The 20,581-nt window shown below is 35.1% G+C and overlaps 3 protein-coding genes across 6 annotated transcripts; all 3 read right to left on the bottom strand.

The window, feature by feature from the left end:
- Nucleotides 1-5,973: 5,973 nt before the first annotated feature.
- On the bottom strand, nt 5,974-8,138 carry LOC132901824 (uncharacterized). 4 transcript variants are annotated; one of them, XR_009656914.1, is made up of 4 exons: nt 7,485-8,138; nt 6,892-7,380; nt 6,559-6,729; nt 5,974-6,448 (listed from the first exon to the last, which is right to left on the bottom strand). XR_009656914.1 is itself a non-coding variant. In XM_060944568.1 (2 exons), exons 1-2 carry the CDS (start codon nt 7,101-7,103, stop codon nt 6,576-6,578), a joined length of 366 nt encoding a protein of 121 aa, XP_060800551.1. In that variant the 5' UTR covers nt 7,104-8,138; the 3' UTR covers nt 6,515-6,575. The 4 variants fall into 4 exon arrangements, 1 of the variants encoding a protein (XP_060800551.1); XR_009656913.1 differs by having other exon boundaries at nt 6,892-7,128; nt 7,203-8,138; XR_009656912.1 differs by having other exon boundaries at nt 6,892-8,138.
- Nucleotides 8,139-8,186: 48 nt separating this feature from the next.
- LOC106128982 (large neutral amino acids transporter small subunit 1) lies at nt 8,187-17,339 on the bottom strand. The gene is made up of 6 exons (XM_013327388.2): nt 16,029-17,339; nt 15,013-15,231; nt 12,265-12,422; nt 11,893-12,005; nt 11,292-11,616; nt 8,187-8,822 (listed from the first exon to the last, which is right to left on the bottom strand). The coding sequence occupies exons 1-6, from the start codon at nt 16,312-16,314 to the stop codon at nt 8,430-8,432; spliced, it is 1,494 nt and encodes a 497-aa protein (XP_013182842.2). The 5' UTR covers nt 16,315-17,339; the 3' UTR covers nt 8,187-8,429.
- Nucleotides 17,340-17,426: 87 nt separating this feature from the next.
- LOC106128983 (angio-associated migratory cell protein) lies at nt 17,427-20,429 on the bottom strand. Its single transcript, XM_013327390.2, has 5 exons — nt 20,270-20,429; nt 19,543-20,149; nt 18,686-18,860; nt 17,958-18,074; nt 17,427-17,752 (listed from the first exon to the last, which is right to left on the bottom strand). The coding sequence occupies exons 2-5, from the start codon at nt 20,146-20,148 to the stop codon at nt 17,442-17,444; spliced, it is 1,209 nt and encodes a 402-aa protein (XP_013182844.2). The 5' UTR covers nt 20,149; nt 20,270-20,429; the 3' UTR covers nt 17,427-17,441.
- Between the last annotated feature and the right edge of the window lie 152 nt (nt 20,430-20,581).

A 20,581-nucleotide genomic window follows, 5' to 3' on the forward strand; every position in this document is an offset into this window, starting at 1 on the left:
TTTGGTGAATCGAGAGTTGCGGTGGTCGGGGATATTGAATACCGAGAGATCAGTGCGAACACGAATTTGTACGAAATTGCATTAGTGCCATCGCGTTATCAGTAGAATTGATGCTGATGAAATCTCATAGAAATTTACGAATTTATGATGTGCTCGATTCGTATGATCGAGTAAAACCCGCATTAACACATACGTGTAATCCGTACCCACGCATTGTTTGTAGGTTTTGCAGGTCTTGGTCTACAGTGATAAATATAGGTACCTTAATATATTTTTCATTGTGTAGGCTATATATACCCAGGTGACCAAACTAGAAAAAAAACATAAATAGGTTTATTTGTCACTGTTGTATATCTAAATACCGGAAATACTATCTCTAGGGCTAGCTTATGTAGGTAATTTTCTCAGTATTACTGATGCTGTTATAAGCTCGTGAAACGTTGATGTATGAACCCCGGGTTCTTAAATTTTACCGCTGAGGTTTAATCTGGGGAGATGCAGAGATAAGACAAAGAGATTTATTACAGACAGAAATGTGGACTTGAGAAGTTGTTGTGTCCAACAATTATATCTACGTTTAGGTAGGGCTAAGTTTCCTAACCTAGATGTATTTATATTTTTCTTTGAAAGAAAAACGGTATGTAAAGAACCTTTTTTCTTTATCGATGATTTATAGACGTTTTCATTCATAAAAAAAACATTTTATCATCGTAAATTACTTTAATATGTGTTTGAATTTTGCATTACTTCCTTTTTCTAAATGAATTACTAGGATTTTTTTTAAGGAAAACTGAAACCAATGAGATTATAAGTTGTGTATGGTAAGGTGATGACCGCCCGATGTCCTAGTCATGTTTTTGATCCTCTTGTGCGCATGTGAATGCGACCACCGAACACGCCCAAACCAAAGTAAATATACACAGCCACCGATATAGATAGCCAGTGTCAATACGATAGTATGTATGTTATATGGACATTAAAAGATATCTACCTATTGAAAAAAAGCAGTGCTCAGCAACATTGTAGTTTAATAAAATAAGTACTATTTTTCTTAAATTTAATGGCTTTTTCCTTTGATATTCAAACTTAAACAACTTTATCAACTGTAAACATTGTATTACACACAAAAATGTAGTAGGTAAATTGTAATTTAAAAAGTTACAATTTACGTTTTTTACCTGTTGACTAGAACTATCGTGTTTGTGTACCGATCACGATTATTGTGTTGTAAGTATTTATTTTATCCAAATGCGTTTATTATAGTCTACCATTCTGGTCTAGACAGAAGACAACAATAGGTAGTTTGTGTTTTCCTTGTGTACGCAATTTGATTAACAACATTTATTTGTTAATCTGGAATTCTAACATATATTTATGTCATTGTTAGTTTTGCCTTTTTATGGTAATAAATAGATGTTCATTTTACACCTATTTATTACTATGATAAAAAGGCAGAACATAGCACTTGACTCATGCTCGTGCTGAGGAACACCGGCACGCAGTCTTCACGCGCCAATGATCTCGATTTTGATTACAAAACGGCGATACCTATCTATTGCCATTGTGCAGTCATGCTGGCTGACCATGAATAAATAAAAAAAATATAGCTAATAACATGATAGCCTTTTTTTATTCTATTTTGGCATTTCTACAAGTCGGTATCAGGTAGGTACTAGGTGGTGCCTTGGTGCCGTTTGCCGGAAGAGTCGCAAATTTTCCGCATTATTATATTCCAACTCTTTGCAAAAGTATTTTTCTTCACTGAGGTCGTCCGGAAATTTGTTATTTTATGGTTCGTGTATTTAACCGAATTCGTTTATTGTACGAACCTTAAAATTACAACGGAACAAAATAAGCAGTTCACCTAGTGCAACAACCTTAAAACAGGCTGGTTTAGGTTCCGATATTAACAGGGTCAATGAAGTCAGATGCGAGTCACACAAACGTCTTCATTCCTTACGAGGAAGACAGATTCGCAAGACTTCAAGATGATAGGAGTCGCTTTGTATGATTATTGGACTTGGCAACTTCTGAAATTTATCTAGTCAAATATTTTCTTTATAAAGACTAAAGGACCTTTCTTATCGGTAGTCATGAGAATTGGAAAAAATAAGTGGTATATGATTAAAATTATAAGTATTAAATAGATAAAAGAAAAGGAAAATGAATCCCAACAACTGGTATGTACAGTAACATGATTTAGTCTTGGACCTTTATAACTGCAAAACTTTTACCATAAACGAGTAGATACCTACCTATTTTCCAATTGAAGAGAAAGTGTGGATGTGTGGACGTGTGTTGACTACAGTATGTTTAATCAAATCATGAATGGAAAAGATTTAATATTGGTACACAGGAAAATCAGAAGTTAAAGTTCTGATTTTCCTGGGAATGAACCCAGATATACAAAAAAATACATTGAAAAGTAAATACCTATATCAAAATGAGTTCATAATTTACCGATGCTCTAACGGCGACGGAAAGATATTGAGAAAATCTGCACATTCAGAAACCTTATTCGTACTTAACCTAATATAATATGGGTTCCCCTGCAATGTTGCGGAGGCAACGTAGAGTAGCTTCGTGTTAATACCTGACTTACCCAATCCCGCATTATGTATTTTTTTTAATTCAAGTCATTGACTGTACCGTCATACGTATTTCCACGCGTGCGAAGTTGCGGGTAGTGGTTGTGTAGGTTGTGTGTGCATATGTCGATCATTGGTGATATTCGGATTAGGTAAAAAGTCCCTTGAAAAATCAGTTTCGGCATTGTGCTGCGTCAACTACAATGATAGGATGTGGCAGATGAAACTAAAAACTAATCATACAGTTCGGATGTTTTTTGAGTCGTCCAAACAATAGGCAAGACTGTTGAGTTGAACGTGTGAATGTGAGTTGAACAGCATTGGTGCCTATTATTATGTCAGCATTCGTATTGACTTCTCACGGGTAAGAGTAGCTGCTGTCTTCACAGCGTAAGCCAAAAGGTCAAAAGATAACTTAGGTATTTTTGGCGCAAATTAGATAATACCTAATAATAATAATAAAGGCGTAGGGACGTGACGACCCCATCGCCCTCTGTGGAAGGGTTTCCTTCCCAGTGCAGTCAGTCTCCGCGGGGCGGTTTGTGGCGAAGCCGTTGGTGAGTGGCGACACCACGGACCCTACCTCCTGGGGAACATACAGACATGCGCTATACACACACATACACACAGTGACACTTTCCCCGCCTCTGGTTTGCCTTAGTCGGCCGGCCAGAGTGGAGTCGCAAGAGCAGATCCTATGCTCCAGGATGGAAGTGTATTGCACGTAATGGCGTAATAGCGGGGAAACCAGCACGGGGTCATGCCTCGTGCTCGTGAAACCGGGGCCGCACCTCTCGGCATCCTATAGCTGCTTTTAACGTGTTGCGCCCTGGCCGCCGCATGGTGGCTTATTTAGGGTGCCCACAGGCTGCTGTATAGCCAATGAGCAGCGAGTCACCATCTGCCTAAACAAAATTATGTGAGAGATTTTCGAGGCAGATGTCCGTATCTCACTCCATAGCCCAGTAATCCAATCCATTGGCATCCCATCCGCATGACCCAAATTAAGTAAATCCCTTCCTGGCAATAGTTGCAGCTGTGGAGGGCTGTCCGTTGGTGTATCCCAATGGTTCATCAAGGGACAGACCTCCACAGCTGCAGCCATCTCACTCTAGAACAAAAGGTACCAAAGGGCCTCTTCATGTTGGCTTCGGCCCCATGTACGCCTCCCAAATGACCGGATCCCTATGGGCCCGTGCACATTTTACATGTACCATAATAATAACTTAACTGCTTTTAATAATACAGTTGTATAAAGTACAATACCTATTTTAAAAAAGCATGACATTGTAAAACCTAACTACACCTTTTAGAGACCGTTAACTACCTATTGTTGTATAGTACTTTTTCTCTGCTATGGACGTCATAAAAAAATCATACCCAGTGTAATTCATACATCTTTCAATCATCTATGCAACGTCCCATGCAGTTGCACCCTCGGCCATTATACTTCGGGTCCTGGGATCCGATTCCTAATCCACAGGCATCATTACTTATAACTATTTTATTTAGATTACAGCAGTGCTGTCCAATATGTAGTTCTAAAATTGCACTTCTACATGCCTCTGGAAATACGCAGTGCCTAGGTGGTACCAAAGTGTTAAAATTTGTAATATTCCTTCCTGATATTTGCTAAAGAACCAGTTATGCTATTTGTATAGCTATAGCCTATGGCAATTATAGACAAGTACAAATAGGAAAACTGAAGGTAATATTTAAGAAGAAAGTGTCTGATAAAAAACAGACGTCCTCGCGAAGCATAATTCAAGAGTATGTATAAAGGTACCCTTATCCTACCTACTTACCGACTAGCTTGCACAAAAAAAGAGTATGAAGCGAAAAGAGACAGGGACGCGGCAAGTAACTTTATTTAGGTACATAGATAAATAGGTATCTACAGCCAGGGAAATAATATACCCTCCAACCTCCCATGCCTATCCCGACTGCACTATATAATATCATAACTGCGAAAGTAAGCTTGTTTCTTACCTCTTCACATTTAAACCACTGAAACTTAAGTACAAATAAAGTTTAGTTAAACGAGGGCAGATCTACGGGTGGAACAAAGTAATAATATCCCAGGGCATGTTCCTTGGGAATTTTTGATGACCAGATGATTGTTATTGATTTCGAACCGAGTATTCTTGCCTTTTGCTCGTGAACGGACTGCTTTCCTTTTCTTTGGTTCTGTCTTATAGGGATGAACTTAATATTTTCCCTTAGAATTTTCCTAGCTTAATTGTAATGTCAAATACACTGGACCGGTACCGTTTGTAGATTGAAAGTATAGGCGCTGTAATATACCTAATTGCTTTAAGTATAAGGTAACTTCAGTAAGTAAGACAACAAGCAGTAGATTATTGTCTTTACAGAACCCTCGACAAAAAGATCTCCTCTGGGTAAGATAAAACAAGGCAAGTATCAACATAAAAAAATTACTCATATACCATCCAATAGTGAGAGAAATTAAAACGCAAATTGCGAATTTAAGGAACAAAACGGAAATGCAAATAATGCGGCGCATATAATAGGGAACATGCAATAATTTTAGTTTTGATTTCATTTTAAAGAATTTCATGTAAAATAGGTCTTAACATATTAAAAAAATTAAAACAATCTAATTTATCGTAAAAAAATGCGGCTTTAAACTGATCGTTTAAATTTTCGCGCCAAAACAGACCTACACTTCCAATGACGTCACACGTGTCTGACACTGGTCGTGCTTGCCTTCGTTGATTACAGTGTTTCCACAATGAGGGGAAATTCCCCTTTTAAGGGGTAATCAGGGTCCAGAGGGGAAGAAAAAGGGGAAATACTATAAGAGGGGAAATTTTAGGTAATCATATATTAATTTTTATTATATATAAAATTATATCGACGGCCTCTTTGGCGCAGCGGTAGTACGCTTGTCTGTGACACCAGAGCTCCCGGGTTCGAATCCCGGTCAATGATGAGAAAAGAACTTTTTCTGATTGGTTTGGGTCTAGGATGTTTATCTATATAAGTATTTATTATAAAATATACAAAGTATCGTTGAGTTAGTATCTCGTAACACAGTCTCGAACTTACTTCGAGGTTAACTCAATCAGTGTAATTTGTCCCGTATATATTTATAAAAAATATATTTAAAAATTAAACTTTTGGTTACAAAAAAAGTGCCAAAACTACAGCAAAATAATTTTTGAGGGGAAAAAAGTTCTGAAAAGGGGAAATCGGAATTGAGGCATGGGAAAGAAAATTTTTATAGTGGAAACACTGGTTGATTATCATAAATTTTCTCGACTTTCCACTAAGTTTTTTGTAATAATTTAAAATGGAATAACCATCCACATCAAGTGATCACAAGACATAATACCGAAAAAATTCGGATAAAAAAACGTGTTGACTCATGTTTTGTGCCTATGTGTCCATCTACTTTAACAAAGTTTCTAAATGTCTGTGTAGATCATTTTCTCATACCCCAAATAGACTATAGTATAATCATTTGTTGTGCACTTGTTAATCACCTTTAATTAAAATTGAATAAAAAACAATATTTTCGAAGCATAGTTTTATTTAATAAATTTATGAAATATTTGAAAAACAAAAAAATGTGCTTATATATTATATATATCTTTTAATTTCGGAAATACAGCATCTATCCAGAATTTCTTTGCAATATTCATAACAGATACAATGCTGTTATCATATGGCACACAACATTTTGGTGTTATTTTATTGTATTTCACATAGGAAAGTATGGCAGCTTCGGTTGAAGGATATTTGACTTCTATTGTATAATTTTCAGTAAGCCCGTCAGGTGTTGCTCCAAAAATAGGATACTCGGTATTAAGAAGTAGTCCAGCTTCTTCAATTTCAATCTGAAGTGCAGAAACAAAAATATGAATTATGTACTACAAAAGCATTGAACCAAACATTACAAATTTCTTTTATTCATAATAATCAAACAAACAAAAACCACCGAACTTACCTTTTCTTTCTTGCTTACTACTTTGAGAACTTTTTTTCTAATATTTTCCCTCTACTCATCGCAATGGAAGTAAATTTTGAATGTTCTCCCATAATTGCGTTCAGAAGGGAACCATTTATAGTTCTACAGTGAGCGGCTTCATAAAGAGTTGAGCCAGTAATTCTGCCGTACCTGTAAAATAGAAAAATAAACTTATATACAGCTAATATGCCAATCAAGTTTATGTTATGTGAGTATGATAATGAGTTTATTTTGTCAAAATATTTTTTTTATTCATGGTATTTTAGTGATAAATACAATAAACAAAACTAAGCTAGAAGTCTTACTACTTACCTCAACTCAAACCACATTGGTGAATCACTTTGATGTTTGGTGGTGGAAAATACCATATTTATATTATCAGTGGTCATTTGCTTTGATAATGCTTCAAGAAATGATTCTGGAGAGTCCAACTTTCCAATCAAGCTTGAACACACCTTATGAATGCTTGTCTCCTTGAAAGTAGCGAAGAATACTTCCCCGACAATCTTTTTTATTGACAGCATCTACAAATTCTTATAAAATATCCACCTAAAAATATGCAGTTATTATTGTAACACACATTTAACTTCTTTTCAATCTCTTTAAATAAAAAAGCTGCTTACTTGAGAGAAACTGTGATTGACTGAAACTTGACCCATTTCTTTGGCTTTTATGACAGATTTTCCAGAAGCACATGTAGATAATTTCGACTTCTTCCAATAGCATGTGACGGACGTAATTGGAGGCTGCTCAGACTTTCTGTGCACCATAGCAATAGTGCAGCAGCATGCTTGCACCCACCTGTATATGATAAAGTTTTAGTCATGATAATAAATACCTCATAGCATTTAAAATAATCTTCTTTTTGAACAGTTTAATTATTCATTAATGTCGTAATACTTGACCTGCAGAAGCTGCACAATCTTCGCATTGGCAGGACAGAACTAAGCTTTGTGCTTCATTTATTACAGCTGTAACACGATAACCTTCTTTTCGTACTTTGTGCTCTGGAGTAACTCGACTTTTCACTGTACATAATTAATCCATCTCCATCTCTTTTAATTTGCACATAACCGATTACGTTATCGCCGTAAGATTCTCTTTCTCTCGTTGAGCTAAATTATAACTGCTATGTTTAGAAATTGCTGAATAAAATGCAAACAACGTTTAAAAACATTCATGCATACCGTACTAATTTAGTGCCTTTCATTTCTACACTTGAAAACTCTGCACTCACGACAAAAAATTTTTTTTTGGTAAATTTTTGGAGTCTGTTTTATTAAATCTAACATCCATTTTTATTAAAAACGTAAATAATACGTAAATATAGCACTACTGCCTATTAATCGCAAAGTTAACTTCTAAAAGTTGACACAGCACGAGTGACGTCACTGAACGCTGATTGGTGTTTTGAAATGCGTTTCGTTTAACGTAATTTTAATTCGTAATAATTGCTAAAAATCAACATAATTTAAAATAAAAACGTTGAAGAAGTTCTTCTTTTATATTTTTTTAACATTTTATACGTAAAATTTTCATAAATATCATATTTGCATCTTCCCTATTAAGGGAACAAGGATTAGGAACAAAATGTGAGCAATAAAATTTAGTCATACGAAATTTATTATGATTTCATACAAACAGTATATTCAAAAACCTAATCTTACAGTGCATAGGAATCATGTATTGTCATAAAGCTATTATATGTTTATATTATTATGCTTGGTACGTCGACCTACAATAATAAGCCTTAAACGCGTAATATTGTAGTTCAACTATACAAATTTAAATTAAAAATATAAGATCACTCATATCTCAGATAAAGGATATAAAGCTTACCAACGTTAAGATCATAACTCCTTAGATTCTTCGGGCAAACAGAGAAATAGTTTAGAACACATCATATTGAAGGAATAACAAGCATTTTGCATCCATTGGGGTTTTGATTCCCATTTTATGAAGACACAATAGACGGGTACTCCGATGAGAATGAAGGCGATACCTAGTCCGACTTCCTTAGGGTTTGTAAAGCATGAACAAATGACTAGGAATGCGCATATAACGAGGAATGCAATTGGTAAGAGGAGGTTGACCCTTATAGGGCGTGTCATTTGTGGTCGTTTGTACCGCAGCCAGAGCAGGCCGGTGACCGAGCAGAGTGTAAACATGGCCTCCACGGCGGTCACGTAGATCATAAGAGATTCCACATTGTTGGTCATCAGCAGCACTAAGGTCACCAGGCACTGAAAATATTAATTATTTTTTTAAGTACCTAGTCAGTTTGGTTGTAATTTTATCATCCTATAAATTATTTTAGATTTCAGGAAACAAACGATTTTTGCGAATATTTTTTTGTAGCAAAATTACATTATTTAAATTTTACATATGCACTGTTAAAGTAATAAGAGATAATTAAGAACAAAATAGTTACTCGTCAAATGTCTTCTCTAAGTTATTTATAACGATAAAAAGCCCAACGCTTTAATCAAACCATTAATGTTGAGAGGATGAATAAAATTTGGATATATAATCAGATTGTGCATTTTTGACATGTTGACATACTTTGTACAGTGTGTACATATTTTATTTTATCTTTATTTATTTTTTAAATATTCGTATTGATATAATTATTATAGTTGTACATTCATTCATGTTGTTTAATGTAGGCAATATGCATTCGTCCACAATTTAGATTTGAGAGATCTATATTTGTAAATTGACGTCCGATGAAAATGCTGCAGTGTAATTTGTTGCGCGGCTTCTTCTACACATGCACTTTGGAAGCGGTAGTAGTTATAATTAGATTTAAGTGATGTGACGTCAATAAGTGATACCTTGTACCTATCCAATTTTGAAAATAAATCTATTCTATTCTATTTAAAAGTACAAGACGAGTGTAAATAAAATCATTGTAAAGGGATCTAGACATCCGTGTTATTATGAAATTAAGGACGTTCTAGTGAAAGGTCATAATAAGAAAACGCGCGAGCTGCATGAAAAGGTTTACCTAATGTGGATAAAGCAAAAGAAGTAGGTAAGTACCTATGTAGGATCTTAACGAAGTGTAAAGATTTAGCCTGCCAACGTCTCCGAGAACGATATGAATTATATTTGCACATAAAACTTAAATAACTAATTAAGTCGAATCGGTAAGGTAGGTACCCGGTTATAATGCGTGATGCGCATTCAAATCTCAGCTCGGCCATGTACCAATGACTATTTTCGAAGTTATGTACATTCGTTTAGGTTATAACCGATGCTCATGTTGTGGAAAAAATGATCAATCAAATCCAAAAACCCCGGCTCTTCTCCAAAGTGGTAATTAAGAATGTAATCTAAAGCAAGGAGAAATAAGAAAAAACTTAAATAACTTGTCATGCGCAAATATTTAGCTACGATGGGACTCCTTATATTTTTAAAGTCAATCGAGTATAGGTATGTGTTAATAAAAATTTTTGTACGTTGTAAAAGTGATTTGTCTCAGTAACTAGGAATGAGAGTAGGTACATAAAAAAAAAACAAATATAATGAAAACTTTATGTGCATTGCTTAGCCTTTTACACACAATTATCATTCTCCAGACTACTGATTCTCTGATAAAAGATCTGTCAACATTGTTTCATCATATCTGATAAAAATAACTGATTTTCTATTATGAGCGTAACGAGATATGTCCAAGTGTAATTATATTTTCATCTAATTTAAGTACAATGGGACGCATAAAAAAGTATACTACCTTGATTATCTAATGTAGCTAACCGAACGAACGAGCTATCAGGCTGCTATATGAACCGAAGAAATAACCTATCAGGTTAGTCTAGTTCAATTAGTTTACACTAGGATGTGTGGTTAGATAATTTTAAAAGATTCAAACAAAAAGGAGATAAACGGTTTTTTATTTCAAAATTATATATTAAGTATAGAATATATAATTCTACCTACAGTACCATCTCGAATTAATTTGATTCGATGATAAAACAGTTCTCAATTAGGTATGCATACCTAGTTGCTACTTCAATGCGAGTCGCCTATTATTATACATACTTTTATTTTTACCGTGATATTTCTAATTACGGGGGTTAGAGCTTATGGTAACTCTTAATTCATCTATTCAATATCTAATTAATAAAAATACAGGGTGACTTTTAATTCAACTGCATAAATTTAACTGTTAAATGTACTCATCTAAAGGATATTTAAAATCGTTAAAAGAAAAATATCAGTTCATATTTCAGAAAGTACGAAAAAAAAAGTATTAAAATCCACGATCCTAAATACGTCATATCACCCCGGCCGGCGGAAAAGCGACGCGTAAGATTCAGAGGTCAACGACACAATTCATTCAGCTGAGGGATCTCGACAACTCTGTACTTTACTTGATCTTAATACTAGAAAAATAATTTTCTTTCAGACATTTATTTACATTTACATTAGTTTTAATTTCTTTTTGTAGTATTGGTCTTTAATAAAGCGTGTGACGTAGTTTTTGAGGGTTTTTTATGTGAAAATGACGACGTTTAATTTAAATAAAAATAGGCTCAAACAGCTCAGAAGCATGGGTATAGTCTATGTTTAAAAGGATGCGGTTGTTTTAAATGTCACCCTGTATATGGACAACAGACAATAATGATTTTCAATATGGGAAGGAAAGTAAAATCAGATAAAATGCAAAAACATAAATAAAATCAGATAAAATGCAAAAACTTACATACCATAAATATGACGGATGGTACAGGCGTCATCCTCCTTATATCGATCAACGATATAGCCAGAGGCAGGTGGCCGTTCCTAGCGCCGACGAAGAACAAGCGCGAGGAAGCGTATATGGCTCCATTTAAGGATCCAAATGTGCACAATGCGACGAACAGAGGCATTATCCAGGAGAAACTGCCGAGGATTTTCTCACTGAAGGTCACGGCAACGGCTTCAGAAGCCCGGATCTCGTCGTTGGTCAGCACGGCGAAGTAGGCCACGTTGGTGAGGGCATACACCAGGGTGACAACGGGCATTGATATGCAAATGGCTCGGGGAAGGTTTCTGGAAAACGATGACGTGCAATAAGAATGATTTTTCTATCAGTCTTTGCGTTACTTGGGTACTCTTATGAACCTTGAATGATAGTTGGCTTATTGAATGTTTTTACTTGTCGAACTTTCATAATTTGTTCATAATGATGCTGGGATGTATTGTAGGTATTTTAGGAACAAAGATTCCAATCAGTTATTTTTTTATTCTATGAATAACATGAACTTTTCGATGTCCATAGGTAGGAAAAAAGATAAGAACGTTGTTGTACTTAGGATGGACACATACTTGTATGGGTCTTTCAATTCCTCTGTGACGAAGTTCAGATAATTCCACCCGGAATACGAGAAAAGACCTGTGTAGAATGCTATAGCGATCTCGCCTGCCCTCATGTTGGTACCCTGCAAATAAAACCAAAAATTTTATCTGACTGTGCTAGTTTGTAATATCAATCAACCAATTATTGATTTGGCTTTGTTTTTCATATCTTTTCATATATTTTTTTTTCTATTTTTATTTTCACGTTGATCAGATAGTAACAAAAACATAGGTATTGTGACCCAGCCTAGCTGCTCCTTTTTGAATCAATCGATCTTTGTCAATAGATGTCAAGGAATGTTTATAAACTTATGATTTTTCATTCAGGCAACGATTACCTACCTGCATAATGGACTGCAGATTTTCTGTGTGCTCAGAGAACAGATACCACAAACTGGCGAAGAATGTTACGAGAAGCGCCAGGACCTTGGCTGCCGTGAAAGAGTCTTGCAGTCGCGTTACCCATTTCACGTTGTAGCAGTTTATGACCGTGAGAAAGCCTGAAAAGTGATAAAAAATTGGTTACTAAGTATGTTGGCAAAGTCACGAAAACAGTATAATAACTTGGACGCAAATATGATAATTTTAAGTTTTATTGGTTTGAAAATTTTTACAATATGCAAAGTAGATTGATCGAAAAAATATAAACATACATTATACATACAATCACGTCTATATCCCTAGCGGGGTTGACAGAACCAACAGTCTTGAAGATACTGCTAGGCCACGTTTAGCTGTTGGCTTACTGATAGAATTGAGATGCATATAAAGTGCAAGCCCGTCGCCTTTTACGACATCCATGGGAAAGAGATGGAGTGGTCCTATTCTTTTTTCTATTGGTGCCAGAAATCACAAGGCAATAATAAAATAAGTCTATAATTAATTAACGTCCGCACCAGAGAGAAATAATTTTCTTAGTTTGTTCGTTCATAGGTAATTGTTACTTTGAGATTTATTACTTGGAAAGTCATTATTTCTTATTCGCCTAACACAGACGAAGATTGATACCTTTTGAATACTAAAATTACTTTGAAATAAGTAGGTACATATTCACTAGAAAGAAAAAACCAAGTAAATAAATAATATTCTTTCATAAATAAGTACTTATTGTACCTACAGGTTACTGGCATTTCCCGGTCATTCGCTCCCGGATAGGGGAAACTAGCGATCGATATATCTAAGTAAGTACATGGACGTGAGGATCATTTGAACTCAAATGTGTAATAATAAGGTCTGCATTGTTAAAAATGACAAATCCATTTCGATAATGTGAATAAAAATTAAAAAGCCTAATGAGCATAAATATACCCCAGACTAGACAATTATTTATTTGTTTGATTTATTATTAACTACGTGTCTACTACAAAATTTTATATTTTTTTAGTTCATTAATTAATCTATAACTCATGATATTACAAACAAAAGGAAGTGACGAAAAATGTAGCGCAATGTTTAAAATCTTTTTATTTATCGATGATTTCCAAATATCTATATGACCAAAGCGGACGCTCTTACAATCAACAATCGCAGTGACGATTAAGTGCCCTTACAACAACGTTCGCCAAGATAATTCCGCACAAGAGCGTGTGCGATGCGGGAGGAAGCTCGTATTATCCTGTCAGGACCAATCAACGTACGACCGCGCCTCGGAGTACTATTTACCGCCGCGATAGACGTGGACATATCGCCCTACTGACTACACAATGGACTTAGCTCTATTGTATGTTTGAACTTGAGCTGGGATCCTCAAGAGGTTTCAAAATTGGAGAGGTTTGCGCTATTAGTCGTTCAAGATACTCGTTACATTGACGCTTATTTTTCTACCTCGGTTATAGGAAATTAGGAACCAGGAGGAAAAAAGAATATTTCCAGACTTTTCAACATTTCGGTGGGAACATTTTATTGCGATCTTAATAATACATACATACATATGGTCACGTCTATATCCCTTGTGGGGTAGACAGAGCCAACATTCTTGAAAAGACTGAAAGGCCACGCTCAGCTATTTGGCTTAATGATAGAATTGAGATTCAAATAGTGACAGGTTGCTAGCCCATCGCCTAAAAAAAGAATCCCAAGTTTGTAAGTCTATCCCTTAGTCGCCTTTTACAACATCCATGGGAAAGAGATGGAATAATGTATGCGAATACTTTAAGTATGTAAGTAAATAACTAAGAATTCAATTCACCATAACTTGTTTTCTTTGAAAATATCGTGGGAATGAAAACGACCGCAGTTCGAAGAATGGCAAGCACATTTAATTTGGCGAAACCCGAGAAACTTGTTCGCTGCATGGGGTAAAAAACAAGACACCCTTTTCATTACTTTAACGAGTTACTCCAAAGTGGACTCTGAAAGCCGGTAATAGTTGTTAAATTATGATAATAAGTTACCATGCTATTCGATGATTTATTCCCTCTGCTTATTATAAGTGTTTTGCATAACATTGCAGAGTCTTAACATAAGTATTTTTAAATTATTAAGTATGTCTTTTCTTGGTTTCAACAAATTAATGGGTACAGAAATTACCTTTAATTGTTCGTATATTCTTACACATTTCATTACATTCAATGCTTTTGTGGGGTCTCCACATTATTATAAAATCTCATCACGTACCTTCCTATTGATGCTATCTCTAAGAGGACATACTACATCTTACTAAGTACATTTACTAGAGGCATTAATAGGTAGTAATAAAATATCTAACTAATAGCATAGGAACTCAGCTAAGTACGTCAATATTAACAATTATTAGGCATGTGAGTGTGAACTTTGTGATAACCTCTGGCTGGCAGTAAATGTTATCTTACGATTTATGAGACCAATATCTAAAACTAATTTGTCGCATGATAAAAATAAATATTTTTCCCATTTCCTGTCGCGTGTCTGTGATGAAAGGTGATATGAATTGCTTAGTTTGAAAGTATCACTAAAGGGTAGACAATTAAGCTTAGGTCTTATGGGTTTATGTTTTTTAATCTATGCGTTTAAATATTTCCCTGAACTGTAGGTGATCTTCGATGTACTAAATTTAGAAACCATATTATTGATTATATTCAAAAATGTAAAAGTTATTTGAATTTAACTAACAGGTAATTAAAGCCGCTATCAGGCTTACAGCTTCGACTGGCGGCGTGCAGGCGGGCCACAGTGGTTGAAGGATGTTCTGCGCGAAGGTGAGGGCAGTGATTGCGTTCCCGGTCGGCACAAGGATAAACAGAGCCACCCACAGGTACAGGAAAGCCGGCAATGGACCGAAAGCCTCGCCAATGTACGCGTAGTCCCCGCCAGACTTCGGGATCATTGTACCTGGAAGATTAATCAAACAATGATCCTCGAAAAGGTGTACATTATTGTTTACGTTTACAATAAAGGCCAGTAGTGTTTTTTTACCTAGCAATCAAGTTTCCATAGAACTGCCTACGTCAGATATAAAAAGCAATTAACTAATTGGCTTTTTGAACATAATTTAATTTTAAACCCAAACCAAATCTTCGTTGTTCTGTTCTGATTATGTATGATCAATGGTCATTGTATTTAAACCCTGGCTAAAATTGTTAAGTATTTTAAATTTCATCTATTATATTGAAATATAGTTTTATCTACTTGTACTGAGGCTGAACGTATTCATTATAAGTATTAATTTCAAACACTGAACCACAGTCATAAAGTTCGATTTCTTATACACATCACGTAAATTACGTTCTAAATGATACGGGTAGACAGAGCCAGCAGTCTTTAAAAGACTGATTTTTTTAAGCGATTAACTCATCGCCCAAAAGAATAAATCTTAATAATCATAATCTCAATTAATATTTACCTTCCAATAGACATTAGAAAAATAAGCCAAACAGTTTGCCTACATTCTTTTAAAATGTGAACTCGATTTATTGCTGCCATTTGGAACAGTTTATTGTGGATACAGGTACCTATTTACCTGTTTCAAATAACTTTAGAAAAAAGGATAAAAGATTTTAGTCACAAAATATTTCACGCGAATGTACTTACATGCTGGCAAAACATTAGTTAAAACACGAAACAAGTTTTTCTTGTCTTGTGAATAACGAAGAGAAAATGAGAAAAATGATAATCAAGTTAACACTTACCTAACTCGGCATAGCAGAGTGCACCGACCATTGATAGAAATCCTGAGAGAACCCATACTATAAGGGCCATTCCCTTCGACCCTGAATGCTTCAGCGCCAGGCTCGGAGACACGAAGATCCCGGACCCTACAATTACTCCCACTATTATGGCAACACCGTTCAACAAATTTAACTCCTTTTTGAGTCGAACACCACCATTTGACGACTCGTCATCATTTTCCCGACTTTCTACACCAACATCCATAGTCTTCGGCGCCAATCCTTCTACTGTCGACACTTTAGCCATTTTAAACGTTTTATTATCAACAAAAATATTATTTTAATTAAGCACTGAGTTTAAACACATGTTTAACTTAACCGCTGTTATATCTTCAGCGAAATTTTGAACTTCTCTGATTGTTCTTCACGCAAATATTGCATCACACTGCGGCTTGGTAGTGGGAAACGACCACGTGCGCTTCCGAACACCATGAAACCACCGTCGTCTGATAAAGGACACAATTAACTAACGGGAGTTAGTCACTGATAATGTGCTGACATGAACAACTATACGCGTAAAACAAGTATAAATAGGGTTAAAATATTCATCAAATTTTATAAAACAAAGCCATATGTTGAAGCTAAGTAAATATATAAAATCTAAAGACGGCTCGAGTTTTTTAAGAGTTATGTATTGGGAGAAAATATTGAAATCGCTTCTGAGATCGAAACCTATATCGCATGATGGTTCGCGGAGACGAGGTGAACACGTATGACGCGTGCTACTTTACTATTCATTTTACCGCTTTGCAGTTAACCATTCGTCTGCCGGCACCACTCTGTCGCCGCCGGTCGGTTCTTGAATATTAAAACGTCATGGGTGTTTGCGGTAAACTCTGAAAAATAAACTCTACAGCATAGCAGTAGAACTTGTTTTCGAAGTTGAAACAAGTGATGAGAATTCACTGCCAAGTTTGAACAACTGGTTTTTGTTGTCTCTGTCCCCCAAAGCCACCACGTGCGTCTACTTTTGACATACATTTTTATTTTTTTACGCATTGTCACATTCACCAAAATAGTTTTCTTATACTTTGTTGCCACTGAACTGATAAGAAGGCACAATGACCGCGCATCTTTTAAGATAAGTGCTTGTGAGTAATATCCTTCAGGCTTGCAGGATATGGGCGATTCATTTTATAGCTCACCACTCGGAGGTCAATGACAGTTCTCCAAAATATATAATTTGCATAGTTTTACAGGTACCCTTGATAAAATCAACTCTTTTAGTTGATAAATTTTTAAAAAGGAGATACATACTTTAAATATTCGTCGTGTACAGAAATTTCATGACGATATCGCGACTACACACTTCCTTTCTTAACAGGTTTAGGGAGCATTAAAAAAAAATCATCGTAATAAATAAGTTTATTAATCTTAATCTTTAATGATTTCATATTTAAATATCCTTGCAGTACCGTCATCAGAAGTGGTAAGGATGATGTTTTGTTTGGCGTTGTAACAAAAATCTAAGATTTCTGATCTATGGCCTGTCAACATAAGGCATTGTTGTCCAGACCTCCCCTCGTAGGCCCTCACAGATCCGTCGAGCCCGCCAACCACTAGGCAGTTTTGAACCCAAATCATCTTTGTTACGCCCGCAATCGAATCCTCGTCCGATTTAGAACACTCGTGGCGGATCATTTGCCTGGGTACATCCCAAATATTTATAGCACCTGTTAGAGTACCTGAAAGTTATTTAAATTAATACATAATTGGTTATTGAATATTAAACCAATGTAAAATTGACTATATCGCGACTTCTCATTGTGCTAAATGGCAAAAACTGTCTAATTGGTAACTGTTCATTAGGCAGATCCTGAAAGAGATCTGGCCAGGCCAATCATCCTTATTATAAAATTGACTCTTATTATGTTTATTGAAAATACATACCTGTACCAAAATAATCCATTTGAGGATCCTTGGAGAATGCTATAACTTCCAAATAATTTTCTGCTGTCAACTCACCAACCACTTTGCCATTATTGGCTGTGGTCAGAACAATCTTACCTAAGGAGGAAAAATATTAGTACTTAAAAATTTATTTCAATATAAACAATATGTAGAACCAAATGAGTAGAGCTAAACCTGTACCTGTTATTCTTAAAAAGAAAAAAAAACACATTACCTTCTGTGATTCATATATTTCTTCCAATGAATATGTTAGTATACTAGTATTATTAATAGAAAATATTTTTTGTAACTAGTTATTGATTCCTTTTAATGTAAAACTGAGCTCCGTATTGCTCGTTAGAGGGGTAAGGTAGAAATTTTTGTTAACCAGTTGATTGATTAAAATATAAGATATGTGAAAACCGAATTTAAATCAGAGCAATTGTTTTCTCGTTATACGAGTACAAACATATTGTTTTCTCGTCATACAGAATGAAAATAGATAAACTGTAAAAAATCATATTTTGGCTTTTTCTAGTCTTAATAGATCCAGATACAATTTTTTTTTACAATATTTTTCAAGCACACATCAAGCAGTTACAATTTTATTGTAAACACAAAAACTACTGGAACAATTTTGATAATTTTGCAGACAGTCAAGGTATGCGCAACCTACGTAAGGTAAGCTAACATATCAGAATATTTAAGTTAAGAATTAAAAATATTACCATCTTCAGAAATGGAAGCCATCAAATTGTTTTCATGGTGAGTATCAATAGCCGTCACTCTGAGATCATGCACACTGTCAGGGACTTGCTGCAGAACTGAACTTGTCTTTAAATCCCACACTTTGACTGCACCATCTTCATATCCCGCTGCCAAACGGACACCATCATTAAACAACTGAAAAAAACATTTGATTTAGGGTATCTATCTCCAATATAAAAGTTCTACCATAAAACATTGATGCCAAAATGTGTGTACTATATCTGCTGCTATAAGGTGTGTTATATTTATGTAATACCACATCTCTATGAAGTTTGCCTTATTCATACTTTCATACTAATATTGAAAAATATTTTTTGTTCCTTAAATATAAAAACCAATCCAACTTTGACCAATTTTAAAGATATTTAGCTAGAATTATGACATGTAAACCTTATAAGGAGTCATAAGGTTTTGTATGTCATTTTTCTGAAATTTCTGGAAATTCACATGGAATCAAACACATAAGGCAATTAAAGAAAAATTATATTATATTATCCTTGCGGGGTAGACAGAGCCAACAGTCTTAAAAAGACTGATAAGCCACATTCAGAGCTGTTTGGTTTAATGACAGAATTGAGATTCAAATAGTGATAGGTTGCTAGTCTGTCACCTAAAAGAATCCCAAGTTTATAAGCCTATCCCTTAGTCGCCTTTACGCCATCCATGGGAAAGAGATGGAGTGGTCCTATTCTTTCTTTTCTAATGGTGACGAGAACCACACTGCACAAAAAAAAGAAAAATTGATCCAACAACTCATGTATTTTGAATTGAAATGTAATGTGTTAAGGATATACCTATGTGCTAATGAGATGCTTACCTTTCCACATTCAACTTTAACATTGTGGCCTTGCAACACCTTAGTTTCACCAGAGGGTATTTTGAATACATAAATATCACCAGTATTTGCTCCACAAATTAATACAAGAGCTCCAAAATGCCATGTTCCCCAACTCAGGTCATCTGATTCATATTCGAAAACAACTGGCCATGGAAGTTGTTGGTTTTCTTCTAGAATACATTTCCAAACTTTAATGACACCACCCATGTCAGCAGTTGCTAGATATGAGCCATCAAAGCTAAATCCAACAAACACAACAGAGTCCTTGTGTCCAGTGCAATCCATCACAACTTGTCCAGTCTCCACAGACCATACATACGCTTTATCATCTTCTCCCCCACTTACAGCCAGTTTGCCATCAGGATGCAAATCACAGCAAAATACTGATCCTATATGTTTATCGAACATCATAATTGAGTGGTCCTCGGGGGGCTCCATCTCAATATATTCCTCATCATCTTCCATTTCCTCGTCCAGCTGAATCTCTTCCATTTCATCTAAATATATAACGCCATCGGCATCCATAGCAGAAATCTCATCTCCGCTCACTGACGACGGGGGGGTGTCCTCTGGAATGTCTTTCATTCTAAAAAACCCTAATAAAGTAATTAAATAGTAAGTTAAATACTATAAACATAACAAAATTAAATTATTAACAAATGGTATTTGAGGATTGCACAATATATGTTTTTCAACCTTACACTACCTTTAAGTATCTTAATTCTGCCTATCGCAATAAATATATATTATCGAACTTTAAGTTTTGTAGAAACTAGGACAAAAATACTTTTTTTATTTTCTTTATTCCATCAACACATTATACATTTATAGGTTAGCCCATTCTGTTCTTACTTATAATTTAAGATTAAGGAAGAAAGATGTGTTCATTGTTTTTTTTTTTCACGTAAATGTCACAGTCAATGTCAGAAATAATAAGTTATTTTTTTTATTTTCTCTCGTCGAAATAATTCTTATAGGTATTGGCTATCTGGTATTTGGCTGAGATCATTGTTCAAAT

The sequence above is a fragment of the Amyelois transitella genome, chromosome 2 (genome assembly GCF_032362555.1).
Source record: "Amyelois transitella isolate CPQ chromosome 2, ilAmyTran1.1, whole genome shotgun sequence".
NCBI lineage: Eukaryota > Metazoa > Arthropoda > Insecta > Lepidoptera > Pyralidae > Amyelois > Amyelois transitella.

Coding starts and splice junctions, on each gene's coding strand:
- LOC106128983 (XM_013327390.2), bottom strand. CDS start 20,148: ATGAAAGACATTCCAGAGGACACCCCCCCGTCGTCAGTGAGCGGAGAT. Junction 18,861..19,542: donor TTAAAGTTGAATGTGGAAAG/GTAAGCATCTCA, acceptor TGTTTTTTTCAG/TTGTTTAATGATGGTGTCCG. Junction 17,753..17,957: donor AATGGATTATTTTGGTACAG/GTATGTATTTTC, acceptor AATAACTTTCAG/GTACTCTAACAGGTGCTATA.
- LOC132901824 (XM_060944568.1), bottom strand. CDS start 7,103: ATGCTGTCAATAAAAAAGATTGTCGGGGAAGTATTCTTCGCTACTTTC. Junction 6,730..6,891: donor CCAATGTGGTTTGAGTTGAG/GTAAGTAGTAAG, acceptor TCTATTTTACAG/GTACGGCAGAATTACTGGCT.
- LOC106128982 (XM_013327388.2), bottom strand. CDS start 16,314: ATGGCTAAAGTGTCGACAGTAGAAGGATTGGCGCCGAAGACTATGGAT. Junction 15,232..16,028: donor ACTCTGCTATGCCGAGTTAG/GTAAGTGTTAAC, acceptor TTAATCTTCCAG/GTACAATGATCCCGAAGTCT. Junction 12,423..15,012: donor GATAGCGGCTTTAATTACCT/GTTAGTTAAATT, acceptor ATCACTTTTCAG/GCTTTCTCACGGTCATAAAC.